General features: G+C 39.5%; 1 protein-coding gene across 1 annotated transcript; it reads right to left on the bottom strand.

Annotated features, from left to right (window-relative positions):
• Window positions 1-1,066: 1,066 nt before the first annotated feature.
• gdpd4a (glycerophosphodiester phosphodiesterase domain containing 4a) lies at window positions 1,067-19,771 on the bottom strand (the record flags this gene model as incomplete). Its single annotated transcript, XM_018684000.2, has 16 exons — window positions 1,067-5,381; window positions 6,210-6,289; window positions 7,451-7,533; window positions 8,695-8,842; window positions 10,768-10,925; window positions 11,429-11,647; window positions 11,980-12,130; window positions 13,505-13,587; window positions 13,820-13,965; window positions 16,087-16,180; window positions 16,401-16,499; window positions 16,627-16,686; window positions 17,262-17,355; window positions 17,594-17,697; window positions 18,220-18,325; window positions 19,689-19,771. Coding segments are annotated over 16 exons (1,815 nt in total), but the record flags the coding sequence as incomplete, so codon positions are not given.
• Window positions 19,772-20,663: the final 892 nt, after the last annotated feature.

Below are 20,663 nucleotides of genomic sequence, written 5' to 3'. Positions count from 1 at the left end.
CAGTCCTGTGCTGTCCATCACTTCACAAAATGCTAATTAGACTAATGACTACCAATCACAAATCAAAGTAGAGTCTCGGGAGACTTGTGTTTCTCTTTGTGATGAAAAGGAGGCAAATGCATCCCAGTGGCTGAACAGAAAATAAAGATGATAAAATTAAGACAAAGAAATAACAAAGAAGTCATTTGCATTTCCCTTATGCATTCACTGTCTGCAGCACAGTGTGGCCGTTAACATTCAGTGTCTAATCTATCTGATCTACCAGCAGAATTTCGTTTCCTGATCCGGTTAGGTTTTACGGACATTTCATTCAATTTTCTATTATTTCATCTGTGTTTATTAATCCCTATTTTATACTATAAAAATATATTTGAGTGTTGTAAGCTGAATTACTTGTAGATATTAGAGATTTCACACAAATAACATCATAAATATAAATCATATGTTTTTGAAGTGTGAGTAATGTATTACTAAAACATAACGTTTTTAAATTCATATAAAAAGAATGTATAGTGTGGATGTTGAGATAAATCCTTGGAATTGCCAGAGGGTTCACATATTTTTTCTTGACGTTATATACGTTCATAAAAATCACAGTTATGTAAGTAACTTTGTAAAGTTACAAACTTCCTGCTAGCATTAAATCATTTTCTTTTGAGAAGCTTTACCACACTTTTCAGCTCCAGTTCCATGGTTTGCCATGTTGTAAATACTATGCATGTGCACTGACACAGATAACTACCAACACAGACACAAGCTCAGTAGGTCAAACTTCACTTTTAACACTTGATAAGAAGAATCCAAGAGCTTTCTTTACATCAAGCCCTGTTACTACTAAATCCACTTAATAATAAATAGCCACATCAATAACACAGCAATGAAATGAGGTGCAGTAGCAGAGGTGTAGCTCACAGTCAGTCAGTGATTTGCATCATGGAAAAACGTGTTTTTAAATTCACCCCAACAAACTATACAAGCTTTCACAATGTCTTTACACTTTAGGTATTAAAAGCTTAAAGGCTGATGATGATGACAACCTCCACAGACAGTGGTACCAACAACCAAATACTTTTTTCTAATGTTTTAATACCAGATGACAGTAGCATTTACAATCAGAGAAAAGTTACAGTAAAAAAAAAAAAAAAAAAATTGTGAACGCTTCTGTAAAATAAAAATAGTCGTTCAATAAAGCACAAAATGTAAAATGCTACAGGGATCTAACCATTTGAAATAATGGCATCTGGACAATTATAGACTGGTCTATTATACCCACATTATTTGTTATTTTTCTAAAGCAAAAAAACAATGTTGAGCATTTATACAGCACCACTGACGTGAGCCTGTGTCCACATTATTTTTAGAGATGTTGACAGTTGATGCTGGACCTCATTATTTCAGTGTAATTTCGTTGTATTACTGGTACAACAAATCTTTTGGGCACCCTGGTGTAATTGGGATCATAATACAATTCATGTGTAAAGTACAAGTGTAACAACAGCCAATGTGTCAGGGTACAAACCAATCACATGGCTAACCCAGGCCCAAATCCTCCTTCCAGTATCAAGCCATAAATCCTAAATCACTCCACTTCCACTTCTGCAGCCAAATCTAAAACTCTGCTTTAATAAGGAGTTGAGTAAAATTCATTTCTCCATTTAATTATTCCCTGACATGGGCACTGACTTTAAACGTACTCCGTTAAAAACCACATTTTTTATCTATAGCGCATTATTACAGGCATCAAGACAGTAAAGCAGGTACTCTGTGTTGTGCTCATGATGACTGGGTCAGAAAATAAGACATCATCAAACAAAGCCTTGCACTTTAGTTCTGCTAAGAAACAAGAAAAACTTTACATGCACAAAGTAATTTTGTTCATCAGTCTGAAGTGAGCAATGAGAAGTTATTTAGCTCCAATAGGGAAGTTTTTTTTTTTTTTACAGTTTGTGGGCCTGACAACTATTTGGTGTCATTAACATTTCCTCTGATTATCACTGATTGTCCTTATGTGGCTTTCCTCTAGATTCTTCTTTATGATTTGAATGCACTAATTTAGGTTTGCTTGCATTATCTTTCCTGGAATAACGTGCAGAGCAGCATGCAAGGGTTGCCTGTACGTGACAATAGTCTAATACAGTCATAGCATAACCAAATGTTTGTCTTAAATATTAAGATTGAGATGCAAAAACAGAGCCTGAGGTTAAACCTCTGCTTTCAGGATGCCTGATAAGACCTCTTGCTAAGAGATAAAATGAAAGCTATCGTTTCTGCTGTCATGTTGCCCACTTCTCTGCTGTTCATCTGCATGCTCAGTATGTTCCAACACCTGTTTTGTCAAATTATGACTACAACTTCTATCTTCCATGTTATGTTGCTAAGATTTATTTATAACATAGCCAGAGTTTGGTCAGAGTATGTGACACTATGTACAGCCGGGTAGTGCAGAAGTGTATTATACAGTGGAGTGTAGGGGTTTGAGAAATTTCTATGAATTCATAAGGGGAAATGGGTGCACCTCTCCTGCACTGAACTGCAGCTGGGTGCTCTGCCTTTCAACACAACAATGTCTGTATTTCCCAAAACTGAGGTCAGGAAAAAGACGGCACATCAGGCGGTCATCAGAGCATGGTGTTTTTGACCTCTGGAGTGCTGCCTTTTTACCTGACTGTGTTCTGGGAAATACAGATGTTTCTATGGTTGTTAGGATATTGTTTTCAAATGAAAACATTTCATCACATTAATAACCAGTGGAAATCTCTTAACAGACACCATTTAAGTCTACATGAGCTGAGAATTTGATACCAAAAACATTTTAAGTATCACTTCAAGAAAGCATTTATAAAACAAAAGCCGGATAAATTCAACACATGCAAAGCTGGAAATGCAATCCATCTCCGAAACAGTGCTGCATTGACACCAGACAACAGTCTTACTGTTGGAAACATCATATTCAATAGAATAAATATGGCTGTGCAGCTATAATGATTGATAACTGTAGCTAAAATGCTTAGCCTACCCAACAGATCAGCTACTATATTCTCAACAGGAACACAAATACAGTAAAACTAAATGCTAACCACATATTCATATTACAATACAATACAGTACATTAATTTGCTTGGTTGCATTTGTAGTCTTACACAGTCATGAGATTCTGCATTGTAATGATTTAACTTTGTACTTTTAGATCGTATTAGCACTGTTTCTTTTTTTTTTTTTTCTTTTTGACCACAATGGACCACAATCCCATGTTGCGTCTCATGTTGCGTTTAAGTTTTTTAGGACAAAATAAATATTCCAGAAACTTCACAATCTGTCTTCAAACATGTATCAACACCACCTCAGTTAGATAGACCACAGCCAGGCCTGTGTGAGTCCAACATTAGACCGAAAGATGGTACAGGACACACACAGACAAAGACAGGGCAACTTCAAGTCTACTTGAGACCAACAGCAAAAATCCAACAAATCCTGAACTTGAAAGTCCAAGTCTCAGAATGACCTAGAATGGGATATTAAACACTAAATGAAAGAATAGTTGGGTAAAATAATGTGAACATGGATTCAGGCTGTAGGTTAAATGTAATGAGCGGCCCACTGTGAACAGCGTTGCACTGATACCTGTAGATTATGTGCATCCAAGGAGATCTGTCAAATAAAGTCCTGTACATTTACTGTGCGTGGGTGAACAAGATTATTCTGACTCTACATAATGAAAACAAAGCCACAATCTTTTTAATGGCACTTACTGCAGCATGTCCTGCTTCATCTCCAACACCATGCAGGAAACTGGCAAAACCCCTCAGAAAATCAAGGCCCCTAACCTCATGGATTTCACACCTGAAAAATTGTAACAAGACACTCTGGATTTCAAATCTAAAACCAGATAAAGTTAGGAGAGTGTAGCATAGATGAAATATATATAGTCATACTTCCAGAAAGGACTTTGTGCGTATATTTGAGGAAAAAGCAGATGCTGTATTCACTGCCTTGTAAAGAGAGTACAAGGTCTGGTTTCTCAAAAGCATCTTTTTCGAATTTGAGCAAACATTTGGCACAAATCTGTAGCCAAAGTGAAATGACCCAGCCAGAAGATTTCTCATATGCTTTTGAGAAACATGGCCCCACTTTATAATACATTCACTTTAGTACAAACAGAAATAGTAACTAACAATACCGTCTCAAGCCTCGAGTTTACATTCATTCTGTCAATCAAACAGTGTACAGTTCATACACTGCATCCAACAACTCAAAGACAAGCAGAGATTAAAATTTAAGACATGGTTTAAGATTTGGTCTGATGTACCTGATATCGAGCTGAAAATGAAAAAGTATATTTCATACAGAAGAAACACAGAGCCCATTTTATCACTGTCCAGATGTCTCCTGCTCTGAAGTTACAGTTTCCATCACCATCAGCTTTCACTCCCTCGGAGCTTCACCCTGACTCCACAGCTCTTTCTGTCAGAAATCTGGTTTTTATCAACTAGAAACACAAGACAGAAAGAGTGAAAGCAACTCACGTTACTACAGCAGTATATATTCATTGTTTTCTTCTTTCTTTTGTGAGGTTTAGTTTCTTGCATCTTGCGTTGTTGAGATAAGCTGGTGGTGTTGAATGACCAGGGGTGAAAATGTTTTCAAGCATGTCAGCCTCTGGGCTAGTGTTTAACTGTCCTCACTGCCCCGGCATTTTAATGGCATCTATGAGATTACAGTATGGAAATGGACACTGGTGCTCCCGGGCTCATGTCCAGAATCTCTCTTCTCTGTCACTGATGGCAGATCAGCGAATGAGGTTTGGTTCAGTAGTTCATTTTGGCCCACAGACTGAGAGAGGATGACAGAGGAAGTGGAGAAAGACAAGAGGTTGCTGTCTCTTACTTGACTTGTTCTTTTTTACTGTTCTGTTCTCTGTCACTTTGTCCCAATTTTTGAACATCCATTATTATTTTTTCTCTTCTATTTAAAGGCCTTGAAATCAGCTTCTTACTGTGAGTGGTTTTCTCTGACTCTTTTTGAAGTGTGGCAGGGCTTAATTTGAAAAAAAGATTATATTACAAATTTAGCAATACTGAATTAAAATCAAAGCATATGTAATTTTTGAGTGTTAACTCAACCATTGATGTTTTTCAATACAAGTTTTCAGGGGCATCAACACTCACTCTCTCTAAACAAGTACTTTCCCCCCCATCTCTCACTATCTCCACCTTTCTTTCTTGCCTCTCTCTCTCTGTCTTTCTCTGTCTCTCTGTACGTCTCTCTCTCCTCCAGTCACTCCTCTGTGATGGTGGGCAGGTGAGGGGTGGTGGGTGAACTGGGCGTGCTCCGCAGATCGGGCCGCACATTGACGCTGGAAACGGACCACACGTCACTCAGCTCTGCAAAGTGAGGAAAAGGCCAAAGAGTTTAGAATTTATAACTTAACATGCTAAGGAGCATTGTGGGTAATGGACAGTGGACAGGGCTCACGGTAATCGTACACAAGAAACATATATGAGGGTTGGGATTAAGCTCCACAGTTTCACTATGAGCTCTCTAGTTTCACAGAGCTTTATGTGGGTTTCAAAGAGGATTCAAACAGGGTTCAGGGATCATACAAGGTTTCTGAAGGGTTGGCATGCAGGGCTGACATGCAGGCTGTCATGGGTTGAAGACCAAGGGGAGGGAGACGAGTGCTCCGGCAGGGGGATCAGAGTGAAGGGGGCTCCAGTGAACACAGATGACCTCTGAAGAGTCTGATACACACAACACACATAACACAGACACAACACATACAGCAGGGAAATCACTGCATGCAAAGATGGCAGTCATAAAATAATGTCTTGTCTCTGCTGGTTGAGCCACAGCCAAGATCAATATTAATGGCATCTTTGCATGTTCAGAACAAAGGGTTAGGGTTAGCTACAAGTGAGTCTGTATTATCACTACCAGCTTTTGAAAATTGGCATCCTCTTGTTTAAGTATCCAGCTTTATAGTATATAATAGTTTATATGCTTTTTACCATTCTTTCACTCGAGCAATGAGACAAGATATCCTAATCTGTGGCTAACTCCCTCATCAATAAAGACCCAAAACCACAGTATACGCAATTAATATCAGCCAGGATGGAGACAAGACATTAGATACTCTTGTTTTACATTCATCCACAATGACACAGTGTAGATACACAAGCCTCAACAAAGAGAGAAGAAAAATATTCTCATACCTGTCCTGAACTTGCTGTATGGTCCATTCTCGTGAGTCTGACGGCTGCCGGACCAGAAGGGCAGGCCTCTCTCTCTCCACCTGTGACACACACACACACACACACAAAAATCAGAGGAGCAGAGAATAACCAGGTGTGTTAATGTGCTTCTGTGTTTAGCAGAGTGCTTTGAAACAGCCATGTGTACCACTGTAACTGCTTTGATGTGTACACTCGGCATTAATGAGGGTGTGGGGGTGTGTTTGTGTGTGTGTAGGCTGCCATGTGTGAGTGAGTCCAGGTGAGTGTTGACTAAAATCTGGGTATAAAAGGGAGAAAAGAGGTACTGTTGATAAAAGAGATGGTGTGGGGAAAACAAAAACAGTAAAAATAAAACCACAGAGGAGGCCAGGAAAAAATATCCAGCCCTTTCTGTTGAAAGGTCTGTTCTGGCAGGAGGGGAAGAATCTCACCAACATCACAAACACCACCACCACGAAATTTGAAAAGTAGTAGAAATTGTCATCCCCTCTAAAGGAGATACTGAAAAGGTGCAGTGCGGGGGGGAGTTTCCGAAGCTATTCAACCGTCCAACGAGCACTTCTGTTGAAGCATACTGGCTGGGCACTAAACAAGCCAAATTTACTGACCTGATCTATTACTGAGAAAGCTGTTCATGAGAATTCCCAAAGCATTCATCAGTTTCCCATGACTTATTGAAAAACCAACTCAACAATAAATGAAAAACTGTGCTTAGAGAAATAAATAATCTTAAATCTGAACAATATAATGAGCAGTGTTGGTATGTTCACTTCTTTCAGGTTAATCTGTACTTTTTTCTTGTCTGACTAATTTTGTTGTGATGGACTCCAACTCAGGGCGGTCTAGTAGTGTCACACTATCTCTGCAATTCAGCATGAAAAAAAGTATTAGAACTGATACAAATGCTAGCCAGTACTACATCAATGAGTGCCAGGTTGAAACATAAATCAGCCCTCACAACCCAGCTAGCATTCCTGTGTTTTGTCTGTGTCATCTCTGTCTCATCTTTCACTCATACACATTTTCCATCCTAACATTCATCAAAGACATATTTGCTGGCTGCAGTGACATCTCAGATTACATATTAATAACAAAATCTCATCGGCAGCCAGGATGACTCAGCTCTACGCAGCCTCACCACCCCAACACCAGACGTTACAATTAACAGGGGAAAGTAATTATGAGAGCAACTGTGGGTGTATGTGTGTGAGTCTACGCACCAATGGAATATGAAAATGGTGATGATTAGGAAGGCAGACACAGCATCAGTCAGAATCCACATTAGACTATATTCCTCCGGAGTCTGGAGACAGGGAGAGAGAGGGTTGATTACATTTCCTGGAAGAGTGTGAACATGAATATAATTTTTCCACTTAGTAGAGACCATAAAGTATTGTGCTTAGACTTGAACACACATATTAAAACCTTGATAAAACTCATTTGAATCTACACAGACGTGCAGGTGCTGAGGGAGAACATTTATGTAACCAAAAGGTCAAAGACTCAATCTTCAATCACCCACGACACCTGCTGAAGAGATTTTCAGCCTGATACAGAGCCTCCTACCTGCCCCCTGAATGAAAATCATGGCGGATGAGAGAAAATTCTAGATGTCTAAAATGTAAATATGCAAGTCTGTTGTTTTCACTGGAATATTCTGAGCCGTCCGTCATGATCAGAGTTGCTGTGTGCTTGGAAACTTACAATTCAAATGAAAACAGCCAGTGTGGTCATTGTGAGTTATAACTCCTTTAATACAGCATGAAGTATGTGATGTGGAAATACTAATAGTTGTAACTAAGCGTTGCCAATTTTCACTCTAACAGGAGTTTTGATCTCATTGGATTGGATTACAACATTTTCTCTCTCACGTTTTTTCGTCTTTGTCACAGATAAATAGAGAAAGATTTGTTCAAACATTTCACAGTTACTATTTCTAAACAAATCTGATCATCTGTTAAGTATCACAAACAGATTATAACAAAAAAACAGATGCCTCAACATTTCAGTAGGCTAGCTAGGCTGCAAAAGAAGCTTGAGTTGCAGCCACAGACGCATTGTCAAAACTGAGGGAAATAAAAGTTTGTGGAAAATACTATAACTCCACTGAAGTGGACTACCTCCTTACATAATTATGTGTCTTTTACTTCAGTTTTGTAACCAACACAGACCTTAAAGTAAAAATCTGTTTTTATTTCTAGCAACTGCAATTTATTTGAAGTGACAAAAATGTTTTTATCTAATATCTGCACAGCTAGGATAGGACCCTGACAGATAGGACAGCAGACTTAAAGGGAAAAGAAAATAATGGTAGAACAATGCAGTAATATGTTGAATGCTAAGATCACAGATTGAGCTACATGCAGCCAAACTAAACTAACCTTTAAGGAATATAATGAAACTTTTTCAAGACAGCCAGGAAAATGATATCTGATAATAGAGTTGGAGAGTTGAATCTGCTCACCATGAGGAAGAGCGGCTTGTTTATGCTGGACAGCACGTGGATGGAGTTGGTGGTTACAGACTGAGCTCCAGCACACCAGGCCAGAGTGTAGAGCCACGGCTGGCTGATCACATACAGGTTAGTACTGATGTTCACTGACTGGTACTTACTGAGGAGAGAGAGAGGGGTGGGGAGATGGGTGGGAGGAGAAAGAGAGAGGTGTAATTTATCACAATAGCAGTATTAAATTCAACTCTCTCTCTCACACACACACAGACACACACACACACACACACACACACACACACACTGTGTGGGATGAAAGCATCCTTTGAAAGTCTAATGATCTTCTGCTAAGGTGAACAGAGTGAGCGAGACAGAAAAACAGGCAGGGGATGAGTGAGAACAGAGAGACAACAGAGACAGAGACAGAGACAGAGAGAGGGAGAGAGAGAGAGAGAGAGAGAGAGAGAGAGAGAGAGAGAGAGGGAGGGAGAGGGAGAGAGAGAGAGAGAGAGAGAGAGAGAGAGAGAGAGAGAGAGAGAGAGATTCAGAGACATTGATTTTCTATTATGAGGAAGATCAGACCTAAGAGGAAATTATTCTTTGCCAGATTATACAACCTGGAGTTTTATAATCTTGTTATTATCTCTGGTTTCTGACTGTGGTGTCACATTGAAGGTCAGTTCTCAGGTACCAAGTGCCTATTCAATACCGGTGCTTTTTTCTCCTCCATACAAAAAAATCTATATACCTGACCATGAAGAACTTATTATTTCTATGCCAGTTAAAACACTAAAAACTGAGACATAAAAAGATGAAGTAATGTTAATGAACTGGTAGCTAAGTTAAATACCATTAGCTGTACTTAAAAATGTCTTGAGTGATACACAACCCCAGTATTTATACACTGGAGTTTGTCCATCAGAGTCAGAGGAAATTCTTTAATTATCAGTAAATTGCTACACAGTTACACTATAAAAGAATCATCATGTTAAGTTTGACCATAAGCTTTAAACACCATGCTCTGATGATGATAATCAAAAAAAGGCTTATGACGTCTTATGAGCACAAATTTTATCACACAATGTAACGACATGATTCACCCAACAGCCATCTCTAGCTGGTGACAAATACAGTGCCATCAAAGCTGATATTCCCATGTTTTGATGAGACATTACAGTGAATATGAATCAATGTTAACAGTGTTGTGTAAAACCTGTCAAAGTGTGAATCACTCATCCATATGCCTCTTTCTTTCCAGATTGTTCTCCCACAGTTTCTGTTTATGTTCAAGTAGCTCCCACTCGTTTCTCTTGTACTACTTATCAGCTTCTCTTCGCCTCTTCTTCTCTGAAGCACCTCCTCTCATGTATTCTCCCATCTCTAGCCTGTCCTGTACCTCCTCCACTGTTTCTCCTCACTTCTTTCTCTCTGCCCTCCTATGATTCTCACCAAATCTCTCCTCCACTGAATAACTTTCTTTTCACCTAGGTTTTTTTTCTTTCCTCTGTTACTCTCCTGTCTCTCCCCTTTCTCTCTCCTCACTCCTGCCATGACCTTCACACCAACCTGCCCTCAACCTCCCTAGTCGTCCTCCTCTCATCTTCTTCTCACTTCCCTAGGGTTGACAACAAGATGGAGTGGCTGAGAACGTGGTGGTCACCTGTACCTTGAATTACATAACCCACCCACCCCCACCCCCCACACACACACACACACACACACACACGTATACCAATCTTTGTGAGGTCCCATCACTGACATAGTACACTCCACAGCCCCTTACCCTTACTCTAATGTTAATCATCCCTACTGAATGTTTAACCCCAACGTAAACCTAATTCTAACTCTAACTCTAACTCTAACACAAAGATGGAAATACTGTTCATTATATGTCTTTTAACATATAAAAAACACCATATGGACATGTCAGCAGGGTTAAAAACTTGATTTTCAGTGTGTTTGCTGTAAATTCTTCATGAATCATTGTTACATGGCTGCAGAAATCACACGTTTTGCTTTAAATTTCCTAAAATATTGTTGATACCGTGACGTTTATTACTCCATTAATAAATTCATGTGTGTGTGTACCTGATCTGTTGTTGAGACATGGTGCTGTAGTGTAGGTTCAGTCTGGTGATGTGGCCATCTGTCAGTTCCTGAATAGAAGCTTTTTCTCCAGAGGTCTGCTGCAGCTCTGGGTCCATAGCCTGAACCAACTCCCTATCCTCAGACGGCAGCCATAGCACCTACAAACACACACACACATCCAGATATGCACACAAAATATTTTTTCACCACTTACAGCAATAATATAACAGCAATAAATAAAATCAGAATATGCCTTGACTGACCAGTCAAGTTGCAGTTTATACCCATATCTGTCCAGCTTCATAATATATGGTAAATAAAAGCTATTAAGTGTATTTTTATCATAATCAGTGTATACAATTCTTGAGTTATGGCCAAAAATGATTTTTGTGAGATCTCAGTGTCCTTTGACCACAAAATTCTAATCAGTTCATCCTTGAGTCTAAATGAGCATTTGTTCCAAATTTGAAGAAATTTCCTCAAGACACAGTTGTTGCTTGTGCGGAAGCATAAAAACAACTGCTCAAGGTTACTGAATACTACTGAATACTATTCATCGATTATCATCTAAGTCGTACAACAAACAAACCCAGAGATACATTATATAATTCAGTTCTATGTCACCTTTTCACTGTCAAATTGAGAATTTCTTTATGGTTACCTGTGAGGAGTTGATGTGGGCCTGCACCACATGCAGAGTGGTGTTAATGTATGACTGACTGTAGGGATGTCCATGTGGTGGCCTACGCAGGTCAAACAGCACTAGTCTGCCACTACGGGCTGCTACCTCCAGAAACTGGGCCAGTGAGGGAACAGACTGGTTCTGGGCCTGCAAACGGTCCACCTCAGACAGGGACGACACTGTACCAAATGGATCCCTCTGTAAGAGAGTGATGTGGAAAAAATATGCTTAGTCATTTGGAAAAAAAAAATCATAGAAAAAAGTATAATATAAATAATGTATAGGATATTAATAAAGTGGTCCCAGTATGTGTCCTTTCATGGAAGGAAATACAACAAATTTAAGGTGCATGGGTGACCTCAGATATGTGAGAATCAGTTAAAATGATCTGTCACCTTCAAAAGACCAGGTTATTTTCCAGTAATAATCAGTACTATAAAATGGCAACAATGAGCCTGATTCACACTGCACTCTATTTCCACGTCTTTCCTCAACATTACCATAACAGAGTGTGTGTTTTTTAGTCTCACCGATAAGAACCAGTCGCCAGCATTCAGCTGCTGTAGCTCAGCCCAGGTGAACATGGAGGCATCAAGGTGTGTTCGATTTGGGAAAACCTCAGCAACGTTAGTGGTTCTCCTCAGAGTTGAGTCATGCATCAGGAAAGGAACACCATCATAACTACAGATAGAGTTGGAAAATATTTAAGTGAGACGGTGGGGAATCAGGAAGTAAGCAAGAGAAAGTACAGGTCACAAAAATGAACAAAAGAGCAAGTGAGGGGAGATGGAGAGAGAATGATTTAAGTCACCAGTAAGCATTTGATGCTCCAAAACACTCAAAACTGGCTTTCATAAAGCCATCTATCTGAGTCATGAATAACACAGACAAGCAAACTTGTCATCTTGTTTAAGCACAAGAGTGATATCAGTTATGTGCATGCCCATAAATACACATGCACACTAACATCTCATTTTTACACACACAGGAACTACCAGACTCACCAACAGCATGGGCTTACTCTAACCTGCTAATTCTGATTCATGCCATGCAACTAATCCCTCTGTTTTCAGTGTGCTAAACCACCATCCGTGGGCTAACAGGAGGGCTAATGGGAAACTGGATTAGCATGGCAGTAATCACCTTAGCGCTGAGGGCAGCACGCTAGCATCTGATCTGTATAATTAGCACCAAGGCACAGACTCAGCATCAGTTCACTGTTGCCCAACTGCTCCTCTGATAATTTCAGCAGCATGAAAACATGTTGTGAACTCTTGAGTTATTAAATACTGCTAATGATGTGATCATTTCAGTTGGGTGACCTTGAAAGAATTGTGACTGTAAATTTTAAAATGCATGTTGCTCAATAGGGCACAATAAATACATTTCCTGATCTTTAGAAGAGAAAAGTTGATATTAAAAGTTACAACTTAATAATCAAAGGATATGAATGAATTGATATTTGATTTGATACTGATATTTTAAGTTTCACAACATATGGCATTTTGGTGCAGGTGGTTGTGGTATAAGTGGGATCATCTACTCAGTGATGTACTTTTTTTACATAGAGATGACAGATCACTTGTATAAATCCATGAACACAAAAAAACAGAAATCACTCCACATTGAACCAGACAATTCCAGCATAATGCCGCTCCATGTGTGATTTTAGATAGCGTGACAGCATGACGCAATCTCATGCATGACATGACATGTGACAGAAAAGCATTGGCATCAGTCCCTTTTACAGAGATGTTGATTCAGCTCAATGACTACCTCTGCTGCCAGCTTAAAGGTGGGACTATAATGCCCCCCCATTCTGTTTTCAAACCTTTCTTACAGAACAATAATGCAAAATAATGGCACTAGACTGTGGTTATCCAGTTCTGCAGCTGAAAGACGAATTAATAAACTGCAATGGCCTCCAATGGTGATGACAAACCTTAGAGAGCACCAAAATATGTATTTATTCATTATTATTTATTACTGTTTAGTATTACAAGAATAAATGGTCCAACAGGTACATATACACACACAGGTGAGAAGAGTTAATACCTGATCGTGACATCAGTCTCCAGTCCTTCTCCTCCAGCTTCCACTGCCTTCTCAAATGACATCACTGTATTTTCTGGAGCAAGCTGGAATAACACACACACACAATGAGACAAAAACATTCCCACACTGATGAATAACAATGCACATATACACACACAGCTAGAAACACACACATTGTCCATCTCCAGATCTCACCACTGAAGTTGAGGACTAGAATATTATCATAGCCAACAGAAAAGTCAAAATTAGTAGTAAAACACAAATTTGACACAGAATTGAGACAAGTCCAGCTGTCACGATTCAGTTCAGTCTTACCATTGGAGCACCTCTGTGTCCGATGAGTGCTGGGGCCGGTCCCAGCGTTCCTGCTTCTTTAATGCAGGGTGAGTACATTCCCAGAGGGACCAGGTAGAGAGAGAACAGCACGGACAGGTAAAGACCTAGGACAGCAACCTGACGCACTGGAGAAAACACAACAACACAAAGATACCAGTATTACATTACATTAACTTATTTATCTTTTTTAATCACTAAATACAAGATATTTGGGTTTTTTTTCACTCCAGGACTTCAGGACTCCAGGACAATACAGAATTTTACTTTGCTACTTGTTCTCTTCTTTTTTAAAACTCGGGTCTATGCCATGCACAAGCAAACATATCCATATATCAACAGATACACATTCAAGTAGTAGGAGTATCCTAGTGTAGAAAAATCAGGATAATATACACTCAATCTTTCCTGATAGGATCAGCATGGTGGTCTGGTGCTGAACAGCAGCCATATGGGAAACAGCTGAATGACGGCTGCCTGGTTAGAAGGCAAATCTGCCTGGTAAGACTGACCAATCTAGGACTAGGACTGGTATTATTGAGAAAATCATTCAAACATAAAACTGGAAACATTCATTAAATATATGTTGATTTGTAAAAGCTTGTTTTACAGTGAATGTATGTGGAAATGTCTTGTATGTATTTGGTCAAGAATAGAAGTAGTAGTAGTTAAATTTTGAAAGTGGTTGTCTGCTTACATCACTAAAACACAAGGTGACCGATAATAGTTAAACTGATTATCTTCTTTGTCCTGCTGCAGGTAACCAGAGCATTAAAAGAAAGAGAGAGGAGCCCTGCTTGGTTTGAAATGTCAGCAGGTGCTCTTTGTCAGGCTCCATACTGTTACCTCTCACTGAGAAAGAATCCCAGCAAGGCTCAGCACAGACACAAGTACAGCTGGCATGTTGGCACTGATTGGCTAACAATACCGCCCAAACTATTGACCAACTGTTAAAAAGCTGATAATAGAGGATAAACACAAGTCCTGCTGGACTCTGAATGTTACAAAGTGTGATGAATGAATGGAAGAAAGACAGGAAAAGAAAGAAAGAAAAAAGAAAGAGAGAGAGAGAGAGAGAGAGAAAAAGAAAGAAAGAAAGAAAGAAAGAAAGAAAGAAAGAAAGAAAGAAAGCCCAGCACTGCTCCCCTCTCACATTTTAATACCCATTAATTAAAACTGCAAAATTAACCCATCAACTCTCTCCTCATCCAGGCTTGGGTTAGTGTTCATCTTAATACAGCACAGACAGGGAGGGGAGCTATCTCATATCCTGTTCTTTGGCAAATCTCTCTCTCCATTACCTCCTGCCAGGAGAGACCCCCGACATGACTCAGCATCACTCTACCTGCTGAATCACCATGGCAACCAGGGACAGTACCCATGGAGACCAAAGAGAGAAGAGAGACACAGAGAGACACAGAGGTCAAAGCCATTCAGTGGAGAGTCAGACACGATGCAGGACAGCAGGAGTGACCACAAGATGAGTTAAAAGAAACAGAAAGCAGCAAATTAAAGTGAATGAAAGAAGACAGAATGCATCAGAGAGACAAAGAGAGGGGTGCAAAATCAAGCAGGAAAATGAGACATTGATTTTCTGTTAAAGGGAGGTGGAGAGGGTGAAGGAAGGATGACAGGGAGGTCTACAGCTGTATAATCAGACAAGTGCGTCATGCTGCTGAAGGGTATGTTTGATTTCAGTATAGCTGTATTCCCGCTGGGCGGAGCAGCTCAGTACTACAACAACTGAAGCTATTAGACTGGAAACCCTGCACTGTCTGCCAGCAATCAGTCAATATGTCATTTCAACAAGGTCTTTCAGCCTTTTCTTCCCTCCAGTTACTGCTATATGTCAAGGACAGCTCTCTCTCTTTCTCTTGAACATTCCCAAACATCAAGTATCTCGATGTACAATGGGACCTGAGGGGACTGGCTAAGATGTTTGGTGGTCTGGATTAAGATTTTAAAAAAGTAAAATATACCAATTAAGACCACTCAATGAGGGTGAACACTCTAAACAGGTTTTAGATATTAATACTTGTTTAAGTTATAATAAGTACTCTAAACATAGAAAATATAATATATATCATAATTATGTAATTATATTTCTCCTGGAACAGGTGACTAAGCCACAAATACAGATAAGCAGATAAAATGCTTAACGAGATACATCTGGAACTACTACAACTGGACTTTCTTACAAACACCCACCTCATTTCTAATAAAAGATAAACACTCATCAGCTTGCTTACCTCTCTTGTTCATGCGGAAGAAATGTAATGCTATTGGCCAGGAGAGAATCGCCATTAGTGAAACTGCAGCCACATGGAGGAAAGGTGCTGTCACCTGAAGATAAAAAGTGAAAGAGAAAGACAGAGACAAAGACAAGAGATTGGCCAAAATGTCAGTACAGTCTCAAATATTTGATTCAAAATATAAAGCACAAATTACAGTTTGTATAAACACAGTAAAAATAGACATAGTATTAACACACTGTTTTGCAAATGATAAAAAAACATCCTGTATTCCTCTCATGTGACTGGCTGGTGTGTCAGGGTTGGCTAACCTGCAAAGAGAGGAGAAGAGTCTTCCATTCTTTGCTCCAGAGGTCAGACAGGATGGCAGTGGCTGTGACGGAGAACGCCAATGTCACCACGATGCCAGTCTGACACAAAAAGAGGAGAACGAGAAAATGCATCTTAGAACAACTTATAACAAGAGGGAATGCAAAAATACAAAGAACTGTCTTTATGTGTGTGTGTGTGTGGGGGTGGGTGGGTGCATGCGTATACCTTGTGGCTCCAGTGGAGGTAAAGCCTCTGACCTTCAGAGAGCAGACACACTGCCAGCACCTGAACAGCGTTCAGATATTCATTAAAAACCATTGCATGCTAAACTCTGTTTATGCAGATTTCTCCTCCACTTCATCTGTGTACATTTTTCTGTGTTATATAATTAGTCTTACATAATATTTGTCACCAAGCAGACAAGCTCCTGAATGTCACACAAAGCGCAGAAACGTTGCAGAAATGAAGCACATCGAAAAAATAAAATATAAAGCAACACTTCAACCAAACAATTAAGTTGGGCTCCATCAGATACCGGCTAAAAAAGCCCCACTACTGAGATCACTGCTTAGAACAGTAGCAGTAAGGCCAAGTGTCTTGCTCAAGAACACTACAATGGCATGGCAAAGTGTTTCTCATCCACATAAACAAAGGATTTCTCAGCACACCCAGGGATTTGAACTGGCAACCTTTGATCAAAGCTGTCTACTTCTGTAGCCGAGCTGCAAAGAGTGTTTACTCAGATTTCTGAGTATACTAAAGATATATTTTCTGTCTGCTTCTTTTTCATTTCAGTTCTACATTCATACATGCGTAAGTGCTTAAACTGGACTGAAAATCATCAATATCAGTGTGCATACCAATAGTAGGGCGATGTATGTGAAGAGAGCAGCAGCAACAACCAGCAGGACCAGAGACCAGGGAAACCAGAAACCAAGAGTCCCAAAGTTAAACCTGAAGACACACATAAAAAACAGTCATCAGCCATCACATGCATATTATGAATTATTGAATTAAGGCTTGGTCCCATTCATTCACTGTCAAGATGATCTGTTCACTTTTTCCTTTATTTCATTAGTTCATATAAGACAGCTACCCCTGACCCCATCATAATGACAAAAACTGCTCTACATCACAATAAAAAACACACTTTGCCAACATGTATGTACAGTACTTGCAGTGTGTGACCCACCAGTCAAAGTCGTTGTAGTCATTCTGAGCTTCACTCCAGAAATAGAGGAATACAAAACTCAGGAAGAAGGTGAGGATCAGGAGGCCAAAACTGCCACACTCCACCTGTAACACACACACAGAGGTCAAACTACCCACTTCTACCCAGAGAAAGTAATTTAACTTACTTATATGAGTGATTAACTAAATCTGTGAAGTATACTTAGATCAAATTACATAGCTACACAGTTTCAGTACAAATATATCTTAATGAGCCTGTAGTCATAGCGACTATAATTTAAAAAGTGTTTGGAGATGAGGTTTAAGATTTATAGCAAAAATACCCAAAACAGCAACTCGCTGATGCAACACAATCTGACATATACAGAGGAAGTCAGTCATATTACTGCATATGGAAGCAGTATATTTTGATACCAGCTGACAGAGTATATGCAGCATGTGCTGATATATTTTCTGAGAAAAGCAGTAAGCAGTAGAGTCAGCAGGCAGGATGGAGGAAAACTGGCTGGGGAATCAATACTCTGCACAATCAGCAAACTAACCAAACTCAACACATTGCTTATAGATGGTGCTGTGTGTGTGTGTGTGTGTGTGTGTGTGTGTGTACGTGTACGCGTGTGTGGGTACCTTGCTGCAGCAGCACTCTCCTGGTTGTGCCCGCGCTCTTTGGTATCGTCTCCATTGGCAACCATAGAGGCCGGCCAGACAGGAGACAAACGGCTGGTGTTCATACCTGGTACAGTCATTGAGGAATAAACCAATTAAATTAAAATCAGTTACCTAAATAGAGCATTCAGACGTCTATCCGAATTAACATTTTATTTAGAGATAAAGTAGTCCGGAAAACAACAGACTAGACTCATTTTGGAGTCATTTTATCAGCGCACTGGAAAATAAATAAACTGAGATGAAATTGAACAAAGTCTGGTGTAAAATTTCTGTTCTGATGGCACATTTTGGATCTAGTTCACGGTTGATGAAATATCCAAATTCACTAAGCTTTGAGTCTAATGAATCTCATATCAACCCTCATTACACTTTTAATTTGCAATGTGAAATACACTCAGATAGCAGCTTCTATGATTTAGCAGCTGCTGACTGTCAGGCATCACTGATGGGTGTGGTTGGATGTGACCCAAAATCTGCTCTGCCATTCAGAGACGCCAGAGTGAAGATGCATCTGCAGTGAGCCAAGTGAGCTGTCTCAGTTTCAGGAGCTGTAATTTCTCTGTTAATCTTTCATATCTTGGCAAAAATTAAAGTTTTTCAACCTAATGGTTCTGAACCAGGTCCTCCAGTTTTTGAAGCAATAACTTTGTGAAAAATAATGTGTGCAAGACAGTTGTAATTACTGGTTCAATGTGTAAGAGATATATTCCCTCAGAATATTTTATCTTCTCCTTCCTCTCAATCAACAAAGTGTACAGATCCCAATTAAATCAGAAACGATTTTGATAATGGATCAGAAATGGGTCAGATTCAATATTCAGATTTGATTCTGGATTCAGATTTAATCAAATGATCCCAAACCCCAACTGACACTTCATAAAAATACAATAGTCATACCAATTTGCCACAAAAATGATAAAATTGCCCTCTTAAGATGATGCATTCAGGCTGTCTCCGCACAGCTAGAAGCACTGTGACTCATCCTTCAGTGCAGACGCAGAAAGTAGGCTGTTGTACTTTAAAACAAATAGTTCTCCACGAAAACAGTTCACAGCAAAGTTTGTAGATCATCCTCAGTAACCAGGACATTGTTTGGAAAGATATTACTGCTGGTTTTTACTTGTTTATGTTTTTCCTGATGCTTTAAATTGGTGGCAAAACAATTTCAAATTCTCACGAACTCAAATATACTGAAAGGCTAGACACCTCTAGAGGGGAGTACAGATATAGAGATGGATAACTGATGGTCACACTGTCTTCAAAGCTACGTAAATATGAACAAATACTGATGACTGCTAACTCAATAGTTTTCATAATGACTTTAAAAAGTCAAATCAGGCTGTATGTTAGAAAATAAACTTTTGGACACACTGAGGTGTAAGCGTCATCACTGACCAGTGGTAATGACGATGTGTGTTGCTCTGTACCTTTGCAGCAGCTGCCGCCGCACCACCTTTAGCTTCCCCAGCTTCAGTCTGGTCACGGGTATACACTCACCCACAGCCCGGCATCACAGAGACAGAGAGAGTGAGAGAGAGAGGGGGGAGAAAGAAAGAGAGTAGTAGGATAAAGAAGGGACAGGACAGAGAGAGGATGAAGGGAAAAAAAGGCAGGACTCTTGGCTATGAGACAACCTTCACCTAGAGGGAGAGAAGAAAGTTTGAATCAATGTCAAATGTACTTATAATAAAACTAGACTCAGCAGGACTCTGTCTGTGTGTGTGGCAGTGGAGTCCTGATTTCATTCCTGTGGCCTGCTTAAACTAACTCAGAAGATACAGATACTCTTACAGAAATACACAGTGACCTATATCTTGTGTATACACATGTTGTGTGATTCTACACGTCTGCTCAGGTGATTTATGACTACTGTGTACACACACACACACACACACACACAGCTGCCTGTCTTATATGGTCTTTTTATGATGCCAGTCTATCTTTCCATATCCAGTGCTGCCTGACCTCTGAATGACTCCACTAATGCTACAATCAGACCAGTCAGTAAGGCAACTTAACAGACTCCAAATCAAGTTAGTCAGCAAGCCAGCCAAGTCCTGAACTCAACACAGAACTGAAACAAGTAGCTGATAAATCAGTCGATTGACAGAAAATCAGGTAAAAGAAAAAAATCTATCAATAATTTAAGTCATTATTTTCATACTATATTTAATTGTAATTGTTACATTATATTTGAAATTTTGTAAAAATAAAAATAAAAAACTGGCTTATTGAGAAAATAACTGACAGATTAATCAATACTCAAAATCAGTATTAGTTCCAGCTCTACTCCACACAAACCATCTCTACCCATGATAATGCCTAACTGCATGCTGCTTCTGGTGGACGTCCTTCATGATAGGCTCATCAAACTGTTTAAGTTTGACTTGAGTGGATAGTAA

Source organism: Lates calcarifer, linkage group LG21, assembly GCF_001640805.2.
Source record: "Lates calcarifer isolate ASB-BC8 linkage group LG21, TLL_Latcal_v3, whole genome shotgun sequence".
In the NCBI taxonomy this organism is placed as follows: Eukaryota; Metazoa; Chordata; class Actinopteri; family Centropomidae; genus Lates; species Lates calcarifer.
The sequence above is the reverse complement of the archived record's forward strand: the minus strand, read 5'-3'. Positions and strand labels throughout refer to the sequence as shown.